Here is a 23288-nt window from a genome sequence, read left to right on the forward strand (position 1 = left end):
AAAAATGGGAAATAAAAATGGGAAATAAAAAAGAGAAATAATAATGGAAAATAGCAGAGGGTAATAAAAAAAGAAAATAAAAAAGGAAAATAAAAAAGGAAAATAAAAAAAGGTAATAAAAATGTTCAAAATTCCAGGTATATTATGTGTACATTAAAATCAAATTAAATGATTTAAAAAAGGGCGAATAAACACATGGGAAATTTAAAATGATTGAATAAAATCCCAGAAAATAGGGGTATTCTGTATATCTATATGCACGTTGCAATATGGTGAAAAAAGCATAGAGGTTATGGGAGCTCATAAAAAGAATGACTCTGCGTAAACGTATCATTTTCGTATTTATGTACAATTAATTTGCACGTTCTCTATGCTAAAATTTTGTAAAAATTATTTATTGTTCTAATAAGGACATTTTTCCATCTTCAATATTCTCCTTCTTCTTTTTCGGCTCGTAATCTGAAAAAATTGTGGGAAGAAATATAACATTAGTGTAGGAATACTAATAGGTGAAAAAAAAAAAAGAAAGAAATACCAATTTTTTTTTTTTTTTTTTTTTTATTCTGTTTATATGCAATCTCCTATGGTTACAGTTAGTAATAAATGGAAAATTACTTATACACACATATGCTCATAATTATATAGGTGTATTACCTGCGTATAATTGACCACATGCCGCATCAATTGAATGCCCAAAAGAATTTCTGCACACAAGAAAAATAAAACATGTAAGTAAACCGTAGGTTTCAATTTCAAAAAAAGGTTATACATACATGTACGTGCCTATATATATGACTTATTCATGTATGTATATCTAGCTATGTATAATACGAACAGTTTCAAACATTTTTTAAGCAACATGCAGTATATTATTATACGTTTGAAGCTTATGTTTACGGTTAAGTTTATGCTTCCGTATATTTGAGTGAACAAAGAGCAGTGTGGATATAGCAACAAAAAAATAATAATAAAATAAAATATAATACAATATGAAACAATGTGATACAATATAACACAATGTAATATAATAAAACTTTTTTGAGCTTAAGAATATTTAAAACAATGTACATATTTTTAAAAGCGACATTAAGGAAATTTAATCAGTGTAGAGGCAAGCAAACAACCGAATTACGTACATGCGAATTTGTTATTATATTTTCTTTTTTGTACAAACCTGTAGAAAAAGGATATTCCATGTTTTCTTAATATTTTCTGTAAAAAAAAAAAAAAAAAAATAGAACAAAAAATACTACGAAAAAAGTAGAAACGCAAATAAAAAAAAAGGACAAAAGAAGAATTTTTTGCATTACTTCAAACTGATGAATTTTTTCTTCTTCGATTACTCTATGGAAATTTTCATCAACATTCTTCGCTAAAAGGGGTTATGAAATGGTAGAGAAATATGAACAAGAACACATAAGTATATAACCACATAAATATATGCACACATTAGTATACAACTACATGAATATATGCACATATAAGTATACAACAACATAACTATATATGCACATATAAGTAAACAACAATATAACTATATATGCACATATATAAATATGTACACAGTACTGCATAAATAATACTTGCCCCCATGAAACAATTTGTTGGGTGGGTTGCATATTTTACGGAATGCCCACGGCTGTACCGGCAGGTGCAGCATGGGGAGGGGGTGGAGTACCTTTGTTATATGGTATTAAACAAACATTATAGAGGTATCTAACAGCTCTTGGTCTATCACATATGTGGTTGCACAAAGCTTCAGCATGATCTTTTGAATCATTTATATCCTTAATTAGTATATAACTTACCCATACCCGTCTCCCTGTTTTTGCTATTCTATCATCTAATAGTTCGAGTACTTCGTTAAATGGAAACAGTTTATTTATAGGGACTAGATTATCTCTTTCTTCAGAAAAAGGAGAATGTAAAGAAAAGGATAAATTCACTTGTGGGAAAAGATCATTTAATTTTTTAATACCAGGTAAGAGTCCAACTGTTGAAATATTAATTCTTCTACTTGATAAAGCAAATAAATTATGATTATTAAAAAAATGGATTGAATCAAAAACATGAGGATTGGCTAATGGTTCACCCATACCCATAAATGAAACATTTTTTATATCAACTTCTTTTGATTGAAAATATAACAGCTGATCTGTTATTTCATCTAATTCTAATTGTCTCTTAATTCCTATTTTTCCTGTTGCGCAAAATTTACAAGCAAATGAACAACCTATTTGACTAGATATACATAAAGATTTATGAGAACCAAAATCTAAAGAAGTTGCTTCTATTTTTTCTTTATCTTTACACTCAAATAGTACTTTATATGCTCTATCATGTTTATACTCTTTGATCGGTTTTAAACTTAAAATATTCTCACCAAATATATGTTTCATTTCTTTTCTAATAGGTGATGGTATATTCTTCATCTTATTTACATTAACAATTTTTGCCTTATATATATTATCTAGTATTTGTTTCAACCGGTATTTCTCGAACTGATTCCGATCAATCAGATTCGCTAACTTCATATACCTTTTCGACTTTTCCATTTTTAGACGACATCAGACATGTACGCTTGTGTAAGGGTCCTCAATTCGGATTGTACATTCTGGGGGTAAGAAGTTGGTATGGTACGACAAACGGATTATTTGCTCTGTTCTGTTACGTTTTGTTATGTTCTATATTGTTTTCTTTTCTTTTCTTATTTGTTTATTTTTCTTCTGCATTTTTCATTTTTTCCTTTCGTCCTGCTTCTCTTTTATATGCGTTATTATTACTTTTTTTTCTCAAATTTACTCGGCTATCTCAAATAGTTGAACACTTGAGCTACAGAGTAAAACATGAATGGAAAAATTATTAAATTCATATAATGAACTCAATGAATGGCCATGTACAGGATAAATTTTTGCACTTTGCGAAGTTTTTCCATTTCTTACTATTTTTTCTAACGGCGCGTTTGTTCCTTTGTTTGTTTTTTATCATCCAATATTACACGAAATAAATTTACGTATGCACATGTACAATTTGCCGTGCATACCTTTAAGGATACACATTATTTGATCTCTTCCTGTAGGGCCCAATTTTACCTGCGAGAGCATGAAAGTGTTTCCCTTTTTTTTTTTTTTTTTGAAGGGAACATTGTTATTGACCTTTTTAATAATAGAGGTGAACAGGAATAATCATGCGTGTGGATGTATGATTGTATGAATGTATGTATGTATGTATGAATGTATGTATGTATGTATGAATGTATGTATGTATGTATGAATGTATGTATGTATGTATGAATGTATGTATGTATGTATGTATGAATGTATGTATGTATGAATGTATGTATGTACGTATATATTCATATATGTATATATGGACCTGATGAAGCAAAAAATATTTTTAAATGTTCTTTTTCTTTTTTTTTTCAGGCGAATGAACTTTATCTTTTGTTAGGAAAAGGTTTTACTTTTTACTTATTTTAAATCTTCTTTATATTACACCTCAAAAAAATAAAATAAAAAACTAGAAAACATAATGTAGATGCCATTAGTTTCACTAAAATGCCTTAAACAATTAAACTGAAGGACGAACGCTGAAATACTATTTTTAAAATTTAAGAAAAAAGCGCGGAAAGCGTGTTGCTCCACAAAATGTATTTATGTATGTATATATGGGTTTACATCCATGCATACATATACATATATACATGTACATATGCACTTATACATATATAGTATTGAAACGGGTAGTAAATACGCATATTCAAATAACGATATGGTACTGGAAAAGGAATATCTTCTTATTTGTCTTCTTAAAAAGAGATGCTTAAAATACAAAGGAATTGTTCCTACGGCTTCTACTGTTTAACAAACAGTTAAATTACACAGCTTTAACAAGTGGATATTTCATAGCCACGAAACAATGAAATACAACAATAATAGCATATTTAAGGTGGTTACACAAGTTTAATTTATTTTAAATGCCAAAGGGAGAAGATGACGAAAAGTGATAAGAAGCTATGTTACATTTTGTTTCTATTTAATAAAAAAAGAAAGTCTATAAAACATTAGGAATTTTTTTTTTTTTTTTTCATTTTTGTATATAACATGAATTCATTCCATTTGCGCACTTTTTCCATAACGTAAATGTTTTTAACCAGTTTTACTTCATTTCAAGCATTGTTGTTATGTACAATTGGAAAAAAAAGGTAGCATATGGAAACAGACGAAAGCGAGAAATATTATATATACACATGTACGCATGTATATATATATGAGTGCGTGTGCACATTGGCATCCCTTTAATTTCAAGGTTACTCCTCCCATTTCCCTATCCATCAATTTAAATATATTTTTTTTAATATAGTGATATTTTCATATGTGATGATAGGGACATATGATATGTATTTAAAAAAAATAAAAAGGTTTGATTTAAAGTTTAATAAATATTAATTTTTTATTTCCTAGTTTGTTCATGTTTTCTGTGATCTTAGTTGTGCATTGTGGTTATGTTGCATACATATTTGTATATACAGGAATAAAAGTATTTTTTTTTTATTTATGCTACCTATGGTGCTTGTATTTATTTTTCCATTACCTAATGGTATATATATATATATATATATATATATATATAAATATATACATACACATGTTTGTGTGTGTATGTGAGAATAACAATCAAAGTAATACTACTGTTAACAGTTATAAAACTTTATTATATATGAAAAGTACTGCAATCACCATAGTAATATAACGTAGTAATACACATAAAGGGCGGTACTGCTTATAGGTGCTTTTTGCTATAATTTATAAATAAAGCAGAAAAAAAGAAAAAAATGAAAAAAAAAGACAGAAGAAAGTAGTGTAACTGATACGTCTTAATATATATATATATATATATATATAAATAACTCTTAAAGCATGATATATATAGGTAACTGTTTAAATATTTTTAAACAAAACATGCACCTGTTTCTATGTTAATTGTGACAACCTAAATAAGTTTATAATTCAAATGTAATTATTTTCAAACGCAACACATATACATATTATGTGCTATATATAAATATATTTTTACTAGTTAATTTAAGAAAAACTAAAATTTTCTATTTATATCAACAATATATATCTCAACAAAAAGTGGAACTTAAAAATGGTATAATAATTAATTGTATAAAAAAAAGAATGTAACAGCTATAAAAAAAAAAAAAAAAAAAAAAAAAATACACAAGAAAAAAGTATAAAAAGGCTCGCGCCATTTAATGTTGTAAATTATAATTTAATGGTAAAGATAAAAAAAAAATAGATAAAATAAGAAAAAAATTGGATAAAATAGGATATAATAAAATAAAAGCAAAGAAAAGGAAAATAAAGCAAAGTATGGAAATGCAAAACGAATAAGAAAAGAAGAACAGAAAAAAAAGTAAATAAAACAAAAAAATAAAATAAAACAAAAAAATAAAATAAAACAAAAAAATAAAATAAAACAAAAACAGGAAAATAAAATATAAAAAGGAAAGTAAAACATAAAAAGGAAAATAAAACATAAAAAGGAAAACGAAACAAAAAAAAAAAAAGAAAAAAAGAAATGAAATAAAAATAGAAGAAAAGTAAATAAAAATACATAATATCAATGTGTGCAAAAAATTACGCACACGTAAAATACATTATTATTTCAGTACACACACAAAATATACTAATTAAATAAAATATATTAAAAAGAAGGTAGTATAGGGGCAATTTTGTATTTATTAGTTACAAAATTTTGTAAATATTGAAATATTAAAATTTTTACATTTAGAAGCACATTATGGTTTATTAATACATTATTTCTACGCCCGCTATTATGTTTTACTCATAGTATATATGTGCGTAAATGCACGTATAAGTGTACTTAATTACACCATAAATGTACGTATATATTAAAAAAAAAAAAAAATCCATAACTTTGTAATTATAATAATTTATGTACAACTAAGTTATCAAATGACGTGTTAATGACATTATTGTATATTTTATCTTAATTACTAATTTTGTACCAACATACATATATATATATATATATATATATATATATATATATATATATTGTATACACATAAATACATGTATACATATATACACATATATGTAATGTGTACGCGTAAAGCTTCCGTTTTTTTCCACTTGTTTCTGGAAATTTTCCCCTCTTTTTGACATTTTTATGTTATAATTATCATTGTTTTATAATTATAACATGTGCAATTATAAAGTAACATTGTTGTTTGGAATATAATTAAAAGAATAAGTTTTATTTATATATATTTGTTTATAATTATATTTATATGTGTATGTATGTGCTTTTTAGTTTTTGCTAGTACATAAATATGTATATATACCCTTTTCATTTAACTAAGTGCACATTTTATAGTAATTATATTAATGATTTTAAAGATTAGTGTTCGTATATTAATATTAATGTGAAATATAATTCTAATTTTCATGTATACATGCATACGTACATACCTCTTTGCCGTTGTTATTAAAAAGAAACTTTGCACCTTTTAAATTTTCAAATTTTTTCCCTCTTTTTTTTTTTTTTTTTTTTTTTTTTTTTTTTTTTTTTTTTTTTTTTTTTTTTTTTTTTTCATCAATCCTAAATGTTCATATTTATATAATAAGAATACATAAATATTAAATGACTTTTATATATGTAAATAAAAGATGTGTTCAACATCTAGATTTATAAAATTTTAATTTTTTTATTTTACCCTATTTGTGATATTTCTATGTTTTTTATTTCAACTCACCTCATCTTTTTTTTTTCTTTTTTTTTTTTGTGTGAAACATTTGAAGAAGAATTAATAATTGATTTATTATTCCTATGAAAAAGGGGTGAATACGCAAAGGAAGCGAAAATATATACAAAAAAAAGAAAAAGAAAAAAAAAACACAAAAATTAGTAGAAGACTTATTAATTGATCTTCATTCAGAAATTTGAATCCCTTGAATGCATATATATTTTCCGTTTTTGTATTCTAGCATATGCATATATATATATGTAGAAAAATAGGTGTATGTGTATATTTGTATATATATGTATACATGTACATATATATATATATATATATACGTACATCCATACATACACATTTACATATACACCCTCATTGACGCTTCAAGCGATTCACCGAATAATTTAAGTTAAGATGTGGTTCACTACAAGGCAAGACGGCCTTGATGACAACTGTCATACGAATAGAGGACCATGTTTTCAAATAAGTGGTTTTTTTGGATCTACGTTAAGATTAGGTTTTTTTTTAGAATTTATAGCATTGACCTTTTTATTTATGGCTTATTGGTCAAGTGGGGGTAAAGGACTCTTTAGTTATGATTTAAAAAATATGAAAGATGAGTATCGTTTTGATCAAACTTTTAGAAATTCTATAACTCTTTGGACAGGTGTCTATTTGATAGGAGCTATATTTATAATGTCTTTCCAAGTTCTTCTTGCGGATGATACCTGGTATAAAAAGCGAAGATAAAAAAGAGTAACTAAAAGTCATGTTTTCGTGTACCCCATGTTACTGAATTATGTCTACATTTACGCACATGCGCATACATATGGATATTATGCATATATAGAGATATACATGAAAAAATACATACGCATATGCATGCACATATATACACACCTATGTATATACATACGCACGGATATGTGATCCATTTTGGAAAAATAGTTCATCTCATGCAAAAAGGAGCCCCCCTTTTAAGAGACATATATATCAGTGTTCTCATTATTAGTTTTTTTTTTTTTTTTTTTTTTTTTTTTTATTTAAAATGATTTATGATAATGTTTAAGAGCTTATTTTTAATGAAAAGAAATAGTATATTACTTAACAATTTAATACTATCTCAATATTAACTCTTTTCATTTGTTGATTTATTTATTATTTTTTTAGTTGGGCAAGAGGATATCGTGCAGGATCTAAAATTTTGAGATTAGCTTCATTTTTTGATACCATAAGTGCAACTCTACAGTTTATATTTTATTTGTATATATCTAAATTTTATACAAGAAAATGGTATGTTCATTTTAATGAGGGAGGAAGCGAATGGGTGTTTTTTATTTTTGTGCGATTACTTCATGCTTTTTCTTGTTTATTATATGGTCTAGCTGCTTATTTGTTGGAAGTTTATCACGATGAAGGAGCAGGCGATTTGCATGCATATATAAATGGTGTAATGTTTGCATTTGCTGGATTAACAGGTACTAAAATAAGTCATATATTGTTTGGCCGTTTGTAAATTAGTATATGAAGTGTTCTTCCAGACCCTTAAGCACAATATGCTCATTCCTGCGTCGATATATATATATATATAAACATAATACGTAATTACGTGCATACGAATAATACAATAGATCCTTTTATTTAAATTTTCATCTTTTTTTTGTAGAAATATTTGTAATATTTTGCAACTCTGGTAGCTACTCCAATTTCCTGTTATGGATAGCCTTAGGAGCAGTTTCCCTATGGTCCTACTATTTCGAGCCAGAAGTTAATCATGTCTCCCCTGCCTTACATGAAACCGAATTAACGAATGATGTTGAACAACAAGTAGAAAAGTTTTCTCGATACACGCCATACCCACAAGATCCTAATCAAAACGCATATTATCCTGCATAATTTTGTCTGTATATATGTGAATTGTTTAAATTTTGTTTTTTTAAAATATATTTATAAAAAAAAAAAAAAAAAAACGTAAAAAATGTTTAAAAAAAATGATAAAAAAATGTATTTTAAAAAAAAAAAAAAAAAGAGGAAAATATGAAAAATATGAAAAATAACTTTGGAACGGAATATTGTTTAAAAACGTTATAGGGGAAAAAATGCTATATATAATGATGCAATTATTTCATTTACTTTTTCACTAACTTGTTATTTCTTAACATATATTTGTATACATTTTCAAGTAAAATAATAGAAAAACAAAAGCTCTGTTATATTCTCCATCACATTGTTATGTATAAATTTAAAAACTTTATTGTTCAAAGTAACTATTTTCTTTTAGTATAATATTACATATTGTGGGCGGAGCCTACAGGCTCTCTAAATTTTTTAAATAAATAGATAAGATCTGCTAAGAAGAAACGTAAGGACATGGCCAAACACAAAAATGGACAAACGTGAACAAACCTTGGGAACTATTTTTTTATTTTTGTGTTTTTTTTTTTTTTTTCTCGAAAAAGGCTATCTTCAGTCTCCTATGAACACCTTGAAACATGATTACAAGGTACCTTCCTAATTTGTGTTGTTATATAAATAAAAACTTGAAACTTTATGTTAAGAATTTGTTTATGGGTACTTTATTTTAAACCCTTCATTTCACATCGCTCAATATAAAATATATATTTTGCGGGGAGGGGGAAAAAAAAAGAAAAATGCAATAAAAATGGAATAAAAAAGAAAAGATGTATCGGAATTCGAGTGAGATATGTGAACATTCTCCTCATCATAAATAAAACCCCATTTTAACTTGGGATTGATTAGAAAATCGGGCATTTCCCTTGGATGATATATATATATATATGCGCAGATATACTTATGTATATAATGTATACAATTTAGTTTATACCCTATTGGGAATGATGTTAAATTGTGTTTTTTTATTTTTTTGTTATGCAACAAGTTGTTATGTTACAATATTTAATGGAAGCATAAAAAAAAAAAGACACTATATATATATATATATATATATATATATAAATATTTACCCATGTGTACGTATGTGCATATGTACACATATATGGCGTGCGCATACATATACCCTAAAATACATCAAGTACCAACTTATACATTAGTACTTCAAATAACAAAAAAAATATCCTTTCTTGCAAAATTTATTAAAAAGATGGTACATTACACATAAAACTATTTGATACGGTTATTTAATTATAATTATACGCATATATATTTTGAAAACAATTAATATGTAAAAGGCTATAAGTACGATATAAATTTAAAATAATGCAAAAAAAAAAAAAAGTTATCCATTTCTCCAAATAAAATGAAGCAAATGGTTCTCACATGGACTATTTTCTACTGTGACATTTACTGCTTATGTAGCTCACTCATTTCAACATTTGTTTTTCCATTTTTTTCTTCATATACATATACAACAATTGAATTTTTTGCAACGGCCATTAGGATAAAACTTGGCGTAGGTTGAGAAAGCCATGGTTGAAAAGCCCCAGTTGCTGATCCTGGGTTAATAAAATATTTGCCTTCATAATGAACAATAGAATTCTTATGTGTATGACCAGTAATAATTATGTCACTATCATATTTTTTTTGCCATTGTAAAAGGGCATTCATATCACCCCATGGAATAATTTGATGGCCATGAACTAATGATATTTTAAAATTTCCAATATTTATGGTAATATCTTCTGGGAAATCAAAATTGTCATCCATATCTCCTTTAGTTATATGAACGGAGTCAGCTATATTTTTAAGTAACTCCAAATTTTCGCTTGATCCAACATTTCCTGTACATAATACATGTTTGATTTTGTCAGTCTTTAGAAGATCCTTAAAACATTCAGGCAATCCTAAATTTCTCATAGGAGAATGAAAATCTCCTATTAGTAAAACTAACTCTCCTATGTCTTCCAATTTTCCACTCATTTTAACATATGGGGAAAAAAAAAAAATACAATAAAATAAAATAGAACAAATATAAGCAAAATGTTATATATAAAAGATGTATATAAGTAATGAATAAAATTTAAAAATGGGCTCCGGAAATTTGTGAACCTATCCTATTATATAATCTATTTATTCTCATATGAGTGAACATTTTTAGTTATATTCTCAAAATTCCTTTTGCCTGTGTGTTCCTACAATTGAGAAGCTACATGTGTGTGCATACATACATGCATACATGCATACTTATATACTTACATACATATATATATGTACATTGCCGCACCTGCATGCGTACATGTGTCAGTTCTTAAAACGATTTACCAATGGGACGATAATGTGGCATATTTACATAAATCCCATAAAAGGAATTGATAAAAAAAAACTGTTTGGAAAATATAACTATGTTACGAAGCAAAACGTGAAATTAGCGTTTAGTGTTTTAAAGAAAAGAATATGGCAATAGGTCGTACCAGCCCTTTTTGCTGCATTTACTTAGGTATATGTATAAATATAATATATATATACATATACTTAAGTACATATATTAATGTACATAATAAATAGGAAAAAACTCCACGTAATGTGCTTATATTTGATAAAGGAACTTTATTTATAAAACTTTTTACTTATTTCAACAAAGTTTACTTTTTTAAAAAAAAAAAAAAGTGAAATAACAACCGTTATAAATCTAATTAAAGCACAAGAGCTAATAAAGATTAAGAATAAAAAAAAAAAAAAAAAAAAAGTAAATGCAAGTGAAAATACAAGTGCAAATACAAATTAAAGTTCAAATACTAATACAAATGCAGTAAACATGGGAACAATCATAACAAAAAAAAAAAAAAATGGGGAAAAGAAAAAGAAAAGGGCAGAAATCCTATATATGTAATCGCAAATACACGTGATGGGACGAATGTAACATATATGTATACATATATACAAAAAAAAAAAAAACAGTTAAAATTAATATTTAAAAAAATAACAGCATAAACTTTCAAATATGTTGTATATATAAATGGTTCCTTTGAAAAGTCGTCAATTTGAAAAGAAGGTATGTACATGTAAATTTTATTTTAAAAATAATTAAATTATATACCTATTTCGCATGGGTACGTGTGAGAATGTTGAGCATAATTATGGCTCTTAAAGAAAAATAGCGACGATCCTGGGTTACACCTATATATGTCTACATATATATTTGTATATATATCTATACATATTCGTACCACTCCATATTTCAGTGTATCTTATATTTTCTCTATACATCGTATATCTTCCAATGTGTGCCTCTGTCATGCCTTATCGTACACATACATATATGTATATATACATACATATGCATATGTATGTATATGTAGGGAGAGGGGAAGGGGACACATGGCCGCATAAATTGTAAGAAGAGGTTCAAAACCTAGAGTTTTTAACTGAGACTATTAACTGGGGCTTTCAACTGAAACTTTTAACTCAAACTTTTAATTGAGGTTTTTAACAACTGTACGTTTGTTTTGTTATCACTTGTTAAGTTTACATGAATGGAATCATTCGGTTCGTACAAATTGGAAATGAGAAAGGAAGCTATTGGATCCTCGATGTATTTATATAACGCTCTTCTGATTGACCTAGCACCAAAATTCATATCATATATGTTATTTTCATCATTGCAAATATATTTAATTACTTCTTTATCGATAATTAGGTTTAGGTTCTTTCTTTTCTTAATTCTTTTTTTTAAATCATCAATCATATTTTCTAAAATATTGATAATGTCTGTTTTGAGAAATTGGCGGAATATGATTTTTTCATCTATCCTATTTAAAAATTCGGGTAAAAATCTTTTTTTTAATTCTTCTTCTATTTCTGGTTGTAATTCGTCATACCATTTATTTGTGCGCAGTTTTTCGTCAAAAATTTCAAAGGAATCATTTGTGCTATTTTTCGAGCTGTTACTTATTTCTTTGTTTTCGTTAGTGGGATCATTTGTCATGGTTAGGTTAATATCATCGGGAAGACTTTCTTTGTTAGATGTTATATTTGCATTTACACTGTTTTGTTTTTTCTTCATGTAATACTTGAAACCTAAATTTGCGTAGTTTTTATTATACAGTTTGAAATAGTCCGTAATTATATCAGACCCAACGTTCGTAGTCATAAAGATAAATGTATTTTTAAAAGAAACTTTATTTCCTTTAGAATCATTTAATACACCACTGTCTAAGATTTGTAATAAAACATGTAATACTTCGCTATGTGCTTTTTCAATTTCATCAAATAGTATTATAGAGAACGGCTTTTTTTTTACACTTTCTGTTAATTCGCCTCCTTCTTTATATCCTATATATCCTGGGTAACTTCCAAGTAATTTGCTTACAGAATGTTTATCAATATATTCACTCATATTTATAACTATTAAATTATCTTCATTAAATAAATATTTGGATATAACCTGAGCACATAATGTTTTGCCTACACCTGAAGACCCACATAATAAGAGTGTACCGATAGGTTTGTTTTGATCCTTAATATTTGTAATAGCTTTAAATAAATATTTTGATAATATATCAATTACTTTTTCTTGACCAATTATTATTTCATTTAATTTTTCTTTTAACTTTAATATTTTTTCCTCTTCTTTTTTATTCTTTTTAATATATGAAATGGAAGATTTTTTGCTTACTATATTTTCTATAACATCCGATGTCACATATTTCATGTGCATGTTTTCGAGATAAAGTTCATCTTCTTCATTTTTATTATCTACATTCTGATCTTTGCTGAACTTATTCGCTTTATTTAATTGGGTATTTGTTTCTGTTCCAGTAAGTTTTTCTATCCCATCTTTATTACTAGTTATTATAGAGTTGTTTCCATTTTGTTCTTGCGTCATGTGACTATCACTGCTCACATTTTGACTCTCCTTTTTATCCTCACTACTTTTTTGTTTTTCCCCTTCTTTCACTTCTTCCACTTCTTCAACTCTGCTGTGGGTAGGAGTGTTCTCTTTATTGGAAAGGAACCTTTCGTGCCTTAATTTCTGCCTCATATATTTTTCATATTTTATTTTTTGATAAGCTCCAGCTTCATCTAATATGTCAATTGCTTTATCTGGAAAGTGGAGAGTAGGTAAATAATCTTCCGTTAATGTAACAATAGACTTCAACGAGTCACTAGTGTAATAAATATTATGATATTTTTCATAACTATATTTAATTTTTTTTAATAAACGATATGTTTCCTTGGATGTGAACTGTCTAACAGGTATGCAGTTAAATCTTCGTCTTAATGCCTTATCGCTTTCTATATATTTTGTATACTCTTGAAATGTAGTTGTTCCTATACATTGTAAATTATCTGAAGAAAGAAAAGGTTTTAACAAATTGGATGCATCCAATGATCCTTCTCCACTTCCTGCACCCACAATAACATGAATTTCGTCAATAAATAAAATATTTTTTTTTTTTTTATTTATATTTGACAATAGATGTTTCATTTTTTCTTCAAATTCACCTCTGTATTTTGTACCTGCAACTATATTACCAACATTTAATTGATATATAGTACAATTTCGTAAATGATATGGTACTTGATCTTTTAAAATTAAATAGGACAAGTGTTCTATAATGGCTGTCTTACCTACTCCACTTTCACCAATTAATAAAGGATTTGATTTTTTTTTTCTACCTAATATTTCTATCATTCTTTTTATTTCTTTTTTTCTGCCAAAAAAATGCTCATCTCCCCTTTCATAAGCCATTTGTATCATATCGATTAAACAGTCTTTCATAAAAGATGAAGACGTAATTATTTTATTATTCGATGCAAAATTATTTTCATCATTACTTTTGAAATCTCTTGCCTGATTTAGGTACTCACTGTTCAGACTGTTCATTATGTTGTTCTGCTGTCCGTTATTTGCCAATCCATTATTCGTCTGCCCATTATTTGGATGTTCACTGTTCGCCTGTCCACTATTAACCTGAGCATTATTACGCAGCTCGTTGTTGCGTAGCTCGTTATACATATTGCTTATTCGTTGATTATCAAAATCTCTGCTCGAAAGGTTAAAACTCTTGTAACTATTATTTTTGCTATTATCACTACCACTACTGTTGTCACTACTGCTGCCAGTACTGCCACCTGTACTATTATTATCAGCATTTCCGCCGATGTTAGTACTAACAGATCTGCTCGATGCTGGAAAAGAGGAAGAGCCGTTCTCATCGTAACTTGTTAACTGGTTTTTAAGTTCATTCACACTTATGTTTAACTCATCTAAATATTTCACAAAATCGCAGTTTTTCTTTTCTAATGCCATGTTTATAAGAGATGTCAATATATCAATAACATTAACAAACATTTTCTTTTTTTTTCTTGCTTCTAAAACAGCATTTTGAAGAACCAATTTGCAGTTTTCTGAAAATTTTATGTCCGAATTTACCCCGGACCATGTTTTTGCATCCTTTTTATTCTTACTTATCGTTATATCATTGGTAATACCTTGGCTATCCTTGCTGCTGCTACTCGTGTGGGTCTCCTGATCTGTAATGTTGCAGCTTACAATATCGGTACTTCCCCCATCGCTGTCATTGTTATCATTGCTAGCAACGCTACTATCGCTATAACCGATACCATTTTCTGTGCTGCTAACATTATTAGTACAGTCAGCATTTGGAGTTACTGCCTCAGCACAAGGTGAGTCCGCGTTGTGAGCAGCAGTGGAAGAAGTAGAGGAAATGTTACTTTGGTTCTCGTTTAAATTTTTCAGTAAATCTATCTTGTTTTCTATATCTTTTATATGTTTATCAATAAAATTAGTCATCAACTTATCGCCATCATTCTGATTGATCATGTCCTTAATACTCCTCCTTTTACCATTGCTATCTGCATCATATGGATGTAATAAAGGGTCTTTCTTCTTTACATGTTCATCTGTTTTATTTTTCGGAATTACATTATACGAGATATTATCAATGTTCTGTTCATGTATATTATTACTATAGTTTTGTATTTTATTTATTTCCATATTAAATTTATCTAAAAAGTGGGTAAGCGAAATGTTAAAATATTTTAAAATGCTCTCAATCAAATGCGAGTCAATCCTAATAATTGCTATTAGAAGATGTTTTAATAAAATTTCCTGTTCATTATCATTTTTAGCTACTTCCCTAGCCATAATAAGGGCTTTTATACATTTTTCATCATATTCATCAAATAAGGACACATATAATTTATTATTTCTGTTCTTTATTATTCGATAATTTCTCCTTATATTTAACGTTTTGTATTTATTTAATTGATATGTGCTATTTAAAAAACAATTTTTTTTTCTTATATGTATATTTACTACAATTTCAAGCATGAACAGGGCTATTAAAAAGTAAAATGTACTCATTTCTTTCTTTTATGAAATAGTATGGCAGTGAAAAACAGGTTTTGTAGTGCTGGAATATTTACGTTTTTACTCATGGAAATACGCTTTTATACTTTTTTCACCTACTGTGCAAACGAGTTTGTTAAAGTTGGCATATTATGCATACATATGTATAAATACGTGCATATGTGTACATTCGTATAAGTATATAAGCATATGTGTATGTATACGTTTATGGGTATGTATGCATGTATGTATATGTACATGTACATGTACATATTAATTTGTTCATCTTTATTTCCAATCATCCGACTTTATCGAAATAAAGAAGCGCTCACATCGCTGTATGTAACATAATGCGGGAGAGTAAAATGCCCATTTTCTATGGAATATTGAATGAAACCTTTTTTGCTTTTATTTATCAATATATCTATTTATTTTTAAATTTGTTTGTTCGTATGTTCGTTTGTTCGTTTGTTCGTTTGTTCGTATGTTTGTATGTTCGTATGTTTGTATGTTCGTATGTTTGTATGTTCGTATGTTTGTTTATTATTTTTTTTTTTTTTTATTTTTACCGCCCCTTATTCGTGTTTCAAAAGTACGCTTACATACAAATTGTAAAACGTAAATCACAAAATGTTGGAGCATAAAATTTTGGTTGTCACATTATTTGGCAATTTTGACTTTAGCTCAACGAGTTGGTCGTTCATACATATATATGAGTACATATATAAGAACATGTATACGTACTTGTATACATGCCTGTGTACGTATTTTTGTTTATTTACCGCATTACATGTTTGATCTACTTCTAAATATTTATTCCTGTTATAAATGTTGACTAAGCACATGTTCGAAAAACGTTTTTAAATCGGGACATAAAAGAAAGAAATATTTATTAAGCCTATCTCTTATCTCTAGTTTTAATATAACATATTTTTAGCTAAAATAATGAATTTTATCCAAAAAAAAAATATACACAATAATGAACTGTAAAAACTTAAAATGAGAATTCATCAGTTGGTATATTATAGATTTAATAATACAGTGAACATTATGCATTAATTTTAGTAAGAATTTCTTTTCTTTTTTTTTTTTTTTTATTCTTATCTGAAATATGCGAAATGCAGTGAAGTTAAAGCAGCGCACAAGTAAAATATAGTAACACTGTTAATGCGATTTATCACTTTTTTGAATACTACTAATCCATGTAGTGTCCCATTAAAAAAATAAATAAACGCAAAATATAAAATATACAAAATAAATAAATAAATATAATAAATTTTCATTTGAAATGCAAAAGAGATATGATGACCCTCGTTATTATATCCATGAGAGTGGAATTACCGAAGGATACAATACTATATATATAGAGAAAAACATTTTAAGTGAGAAGAAAACAGAAAAATATTATTATTAGAGAAGAAAAAGAACTCGATAGAAAATGTGTAATATATAAGATTGCTTCACACACTGGGGGGAGGAATAACAGTAAGTTTAAGAGAGTTAAAGATACGCTACAAATTATGCTTAGTTGGACAAGGGGAAAAAAGAAACAAAAAAAAAAAAAAAAAAAAAAAAAAAAGGCGAAGAGAAAGAGAAACAGTAAGATAAATGAACGTAGAAAATGTGTGTAGAATTTTTAATTTTTCCTTTTTTTATGGTAATTAGATTTTTAAACTATAGCAGTCACTGGTAAAACTACCAAATTTCCGGATATATCATAAATAACATATACACAAATATATATATATATTTATATTTATATATGTGTGCATGTACTTATTATAATGCGACAATCCTGTAAGTATAATCGAATTTTTTCATGCGTCCGGGCCCCTATTAGCTATTCTTTTAATTTCGTAATTTAAAGTAGTAGAGCAAAGGAGGGTAAACACGTGGAATGTAGGGTAGACAAGGGTGAAAAAAAAAGAGAGAGAAAAATCAGCGAAAAAGAAGCAAAAGAGGAAGTGAAAAAATAGGTTAAAATACAAGTGAAAAAAGAAGAAATGAAGGAAGAAGGAAGAAAAAAGAGAAAACTGTTTATCACAATTGGAGAATTTAGAAGAAAAAGAAGTTTTTCCGTTTTTCATTTTTTAAAAGTTATCGTACCAGTAAATGAGCACATGCACATACGTACATATGCACCCATATATATGCACAAAGGTCTAGTAAAATTTTAATTGAGACGTGAATTCAAAATGTATACCTTTGAAAAGAAGGAAGAAACGTACTTAACTAAGGCTATATATGCATACGGCATAAATAAAAACATATATAACCCTTTTTATTTACTAGATGAGAATTTGATTTTTTATTGCGTAGGAACAAATGGAGTTGTGCATTCTCTTCTAGAAAGGAATCAAAGGTTTTTGCTAAGTGAGGAAAGCAGTTATGGCATCATATGTTTAGGTATTAGTAATGATAAGAAATTACTAGCGTTAGGAGAAAAATCGATAAATAAACCATTTATATCTATTTTTTCTAATGATTATAAACTAGTTAAAAGGTTGACTTTAGAGATATCTGATAATGAAAGTGATATTATGAATATATGTTTTTCATCAAAAAATAAATATATATATTGTATAACTAATGGAAGTACAAAAAGTTTATTATTATGTTATGACTGGATTCAGGAAAAATTAATTTTTAGCAAAATTTTTCCACCCTCTCTTTTTCGTAAAAATTGTGAAATTTGCTTGAATGCACAAAATTCTGCGTATATTGCTTTGCTATCAATAAATAATTTGAATTTAGCTAATGAGGATACTAATAAGAGTCAGTTTATTAAGGACAAAGGTGTAGAAGATCTGAGTAGTAATAATATCATAGGTATAGGAAGATACGATGGGTCTGACCTCACATCAAGTAGTAATGTGAACAAAAACGACAGCACTAAAAATGAGGATAAAAATGAAATAAATAGTGTTAACAGGTTAGCTGGTAGTATTAATTTCTCTCCTGTGTATGGTGTATCAGGAAGAGAAGTTCTACTTTACCATAATGTTGAACGAAACTTGGTGGAAATAAAAATAAGAAATAAAAAGCTTGAAAAGATTGATAACTATTATACTAATTGTTGTTGGTTGAATGATGGGACTTTATTACTAGTTAATAGGAACAATTATTTAATATTTTATGATGTTAAAAAAGAAAAATTAAAAATTTTCAATAAACATATAAGTAATGATGATATAGTAAACGTAACATATTTGACAAAAGGTTTTCTATTATTTGATTATAGATTTATATACGTTTATGAAAAGTCTAATGATTTAAGTACACATTTAAGTTACTCATTAAAATATTATATCAATTTCAATTATGGTTTATTATTTAGTAGTTACTTTGTACTTTCATCATGTGAAAAATTTTTATATTTTTTGGGTCAAGATGGAAAATTAAAAAGGTTTGATATAACAAGGAGTAAAATTGTACCAGAATATTCGAAGAACGTAAATTATGAGAGTCTTAGAGATGGTACATCAACAAAGGATAGCCTACAAAGTGGTAATAATAAAGATCAGAGAATAAAGCGCACCGATGATTACAAACAACCCCTTGATATTAAGCAGTTTGAGCCGTTAAATGAATCTCTAACGAACCAAAATAGAAAGGCGGGTGAAGGAGGTAAATCTACCGATTATGTAAGTAGCAGTAGTGAAGGGAAGAAGCATCGGCACAAGCAGGAGAAGGAGAAAGAGAAAGAGGAGGTGGACGAACGGGACCATCAGGACAACCAAGACGACCAAGAACAGCAATATGATGCAGATCATCTGTATAACCAACACGGCCAAAAGAACAACGCTTACAATCTCATGGGGAATAACTCTACAGATGATATCACGAAGGACGATGATAAAAATATAGAAACTGTGTTGGAAAACATCAGTTCTGCTAAAATCAACGATTTTGATGTTTGTCTACTGCAACCGCTAATTATTATTTGTTACGATGATAATGTAATAAAAATAATTAATTATAAAAAGAAGGAAGAAGTTATGTCGAATTCTTTTAATAATGAACCATTGCATTTGTCTATACATTGCTCTGGTCATCTTTTATTAGTTGCATTTACAGATAAGTTGAGGGTATTCCATATTTTATATAATAAACTAAAAGTGAAAAAAGAATTTTTTTTAAAAAATTGTTCGTGTTGTAAATTTTCAAATGGGGGTAACTTCATGGCTGTGTCAAAGATTTCGACATTATATATTTACAAAACTTATACATATGATTTGTTATATGTATTAAAATCTCATGTGAATTATATTACCGACATTATATGGAGCTTTAATGACTTTTCCATTTTTTCAATAGGAAAAGATGGATACATGTTTGAGTATTCTCTTTATAATAATGGCAATAAGAATATTGAAATAATGCAAAAGGAAAAAAAGTTTTTAAGTTTAGATTTAGAATTTCTAAACGATAAGGATAAAAAGAAAGAAATTAATGAAAAAAATAATTTAGATCAAATGAAATATGATAATGAGAATAAAAGTTTTAACAATAATCTAAGATCTAATGAAATAAAAAATATATATGTTTCTTGTGATGATTATACTATTAAACAATTTTGTGGTACAAAAATGGAGTGCGTTATAGAATCTGAACATGTAATTAATAAAATATTACTTTATAAAAATAAATTTCTAATTGCTACTTTTCATAATGGCTTTTTTTGTAGAATTAGATTTTACAAATTACCTTTATGTGGTATATATTTAGAAATCCCTTGTCATATTTCGAATTGTGTGAATTTAAAGTTAGATGTGAGTAGAGAGTTATTATTTAGTTGTTCTAAAGATGGTTCTATATATATATTTTCTATAGAAAAAGTGGACAATTACTTTTTAGAAACTAATAATATGACAACCACCAATTATGTGGTGGCCTGTGCTGATGGTGAGAGTGGAATCTACAGGCATAAGAGCGATGATTATGGCAGGAGCGACGACCTAGAAGAAATGCATGATAGGAATAATAACAGAGCTGTAATGTATAACAGCAATAATGACAGTAGTAATAGTAGATGTTATTGTAAAAATGATACAGCGAAAGTTTACAGTGATGTTTTGAAGACAAGGAATGATCTAGGAGTTAATGTAAATTTAGAGGAACGGAAAAGTACGCATAATAGTGAATTTACGATGAGGGAGAAGAAGCTAAGTTTGTCAGACCTAAACAATGATAGTAATACTAACAAGAGTAACAATAACAATAACAATAACATTCTCGGAAGCAATAACAATAACAGTAACAATAACATTCTCGGAAGCAATAACAACACATTAAGTGAAAAGAGAAAAATGAGAACTAGCTTTTTATTATACGACTTGAACAGTAAATCTAACTATATGTTAAATGAAGATGAAAAAGAAAACGAAGATATTTTAATTGATTTTTATTATGTTCAAAAAAAAAACAAAGAGTTTTTAGAATTGCAGAAAAAGATTACAAATGTAAAAGACCAAATGGAATTAGAAATGAAAAATAAGGAATCTATTTACAAAAATGAAATAAAGAAATTAAAAAAGGAGAAAAATACAGAGATAAATAATTTAATGAAAATTAATAAAAACATAATAAAAGAGAAGGAAAAAATTGAAAATGCATGTAGAGAGTCGCTTTACGAACTGGAAGAAAAGCATACCTATTTTGTCAACCAGCTAAATTCGCAATTCTACTTAACTAATAAAATATGTGAAGAGAAGTATTTGAAAATAGAAGAAGAATTTAACCTATATAAAAAAAATTCCATAAATGAAATTTTGGACTTAAAAAATGAACATGACATGAAAATTAATGAAATGAGGAAGGATACAAATGAACAAATACAGAAAAAAGATGATTATATAAAAAACTTTGAATTAAAATATGAAAACTTGCAGAAGGAAAAAGACGAATATATAAAACGGATAGAAGAAGATGTCGATGAAGAAATCGTAATAATAACAAAGAAATACGAGGAAGAATTAGATAAACTGAAAAAGGATAAATATGACTTATTAGGGAAATTTAAGTTTTACGAATATATAGAAAACGAGCTTAAGGAAAATATTCAAGTTGAAAAGGAAAAGTTCATAAAAAATAATATCACTGCTAAGAGACTGCAGGAGGTGAGGCATTACTAAATTTTGCGTGCATTTAGTTGATGAGTGCGCGTGTGAATATGTACATGCATGGATTTGTTTGTATGTATGTGTATATGTGTCTGTACGAACCTATGTATTTGTATATACGTATGTGCGTGTATACGTATATGTTTGTTTGTATGTATCTATTTGTGCGCCCCTTCATCTGCATTGTATGCAATCCATATACCCAATTTTCGCCGTTTTTCCGCAGAATATTGACAACCTGAAAGTTGACATAAACAGCCTAAAGGACAACATATTGGGCAAAGAAAAAGAAATTGAATCTAAGAATAACGAGATAGCTAATTTGAATAAAAAAAATGAAGAATTGGAGAAACTGAAAATTGTGCTTACTCAGAAAATAAAGGATTTGGAATCAAATTTATCTCCAAAAGATTCTGAAATAAAAATAATGAGGGAAAAAATCGATGAAATGGCTGAATGTTTTGAAAATAATCACAAGAAGACTGTAAATTTGCAAATTGAAATTAATGAATATAAAATGAAAATTAAATCATTACAAGGGGATTTACTAAGTTATAATAAAACTATAGGGAATTACGAAAAAATTCTTAAAAATTTACAAGAACATATAAAGGAATGTTATTTACATCTACATGATAAAAAAATATTCAATTCTTCCTTTTTGAATTTATATAACAAATTTCATAAAGTTAATGATGTTAAGAATTATGATACAAAAAATGTTTTTTCTGAATATATTAGGCAAAAAGAATATTTAGAAAATATGATACAAGTACTAAAAGATAAGCTAGATAAAGAGACCGAAGCTTTTAGAACAGAAAAAATAAAAATGATGAACGAAAATTCATTACTACTTAAAGAAATTAATGACTTGAAAATGGATTTAAATTTCTTAAAATCAGAATGCCATGATGTAAAATTAAAAAATAGAAAAATGGAATTTTTAAGAAAATTTAACAAAAAGAAAGAAACGGGGAAAAGTACCACAAATGCGGTTGCCAAAGGAGAAACATAAACTTGAAGTAAAGAGTTGCACGCAATATTAAATATTATTTAGTCAGCAAAGATGCATGCATATGTAATACATATCTTTATGTAGACG

General features: G+C 27.3%; 5 protein-coding genes across 5 annotated transcripts; 2 read left to right on the forward strand and 3 right to left on the reverse strand.

The window, feature by feature from the left end:
- Positions 1-394: 394 nt before the first annotated feature.
- MKS88_005147 (radical SAM protein) lies at positions 395-2555 on the reverse strand (the record flags this gene model as incomplete). Its single annotated transcript, XM_067218384.1, has 5 exons — positions 395-459; positions 655-704; positions 1175-1212; positions 1311-1372; positions 1646-2555. 5 exons carry the CDS (start codon positions 2553-2555, stop codon positions 395-397), a joined length of 1125 nt encoding a protein of 374 aa, XP_067071522.1.
- A 4631-nt stretch (positions 2556-7186) lies between these two features.
- Positions 7187-8668, forward strand: MKS88_005148 (glideosome associated protein with multiple membrane spans 3; the record flags this gene model as incomplete). Its single annotated transcript, XM_067218385.1, has 3 exons — positions 7187-7503; positions 7943-8250; positions 8439-8668. 3 exons carry the CDS (start codon positions 7187-7189, stop codon positions 8666-8668), a joined length of 855 nt encoding a protein of 284 aa, XP_067071523.1.
- A 1425-nt stretch (positions 8669-10093) lies between these two features.
- Positions 10094-10669, reverse strand: MKS88_005149 (vacuolar protein sorting-associated protein 29; the record flags this gene model as incomplete). Its single annotated transcript, XM_067218386.1, has 1 exon — positions 10094-10669. One exon carries the CDS (start codon positions 10667-10669, stop codon positions 10094-10096), a length of 576 nt encoding a protein of 191 aa, XP_067071524.1.
- A 1480-nt stretch (positions 10670-12149) lies between these two features.
- Positions 12150-16079, reverse strand: MKS88_005150 (ATP-dependent Clp protease regulatory subunit ClpC; the record flags this gene model as incomplete). The annotated part of the gene is made up of 1 exon (XM_067218387.1): positions 12150-16079. One exon carries the CDS (start codon positions 16077-16079, stop codon positions 12150-12152), a length of 3930 nt encoding a protein of 1309 aa, XP_067071525.1.
- A 2180-nt stretch (positions 16080-18259) lies between these two features.
- On the forward strand, positions 18260-23201 carry MKS88_005151 (WD repeat-containing protein 65; the record flags this gene model as incomplete). Its single annotated transcript, XM_067218388.1, has 2 exons — positions 18260-22183; positions 22413-23201. The coding sequence occupies 2 exons, from the start codon at positions 18260-18262 to the stop codon at positions 23199-23201; spliced, it is 4713 nt and encodes a 1570-aa protein (XP_067071526.1).
- Between the last annotated feature and the right edge of the window lie 87 nt (positions 23202-23288).

Source organism: Plasmodium brasilianum, chromosome 13 (genome assembly GCF_023973825.1).
Source record: "Plasmodium brasilianum strain Bolivian I chromosome 13, whole genome shotgun sequence".
NCBI lineage: Eukaryota > Apicomplexa > Aconoidasida > Haemosporida > Plasmodiidae > Plasmodium > Plasmodium brasilianum.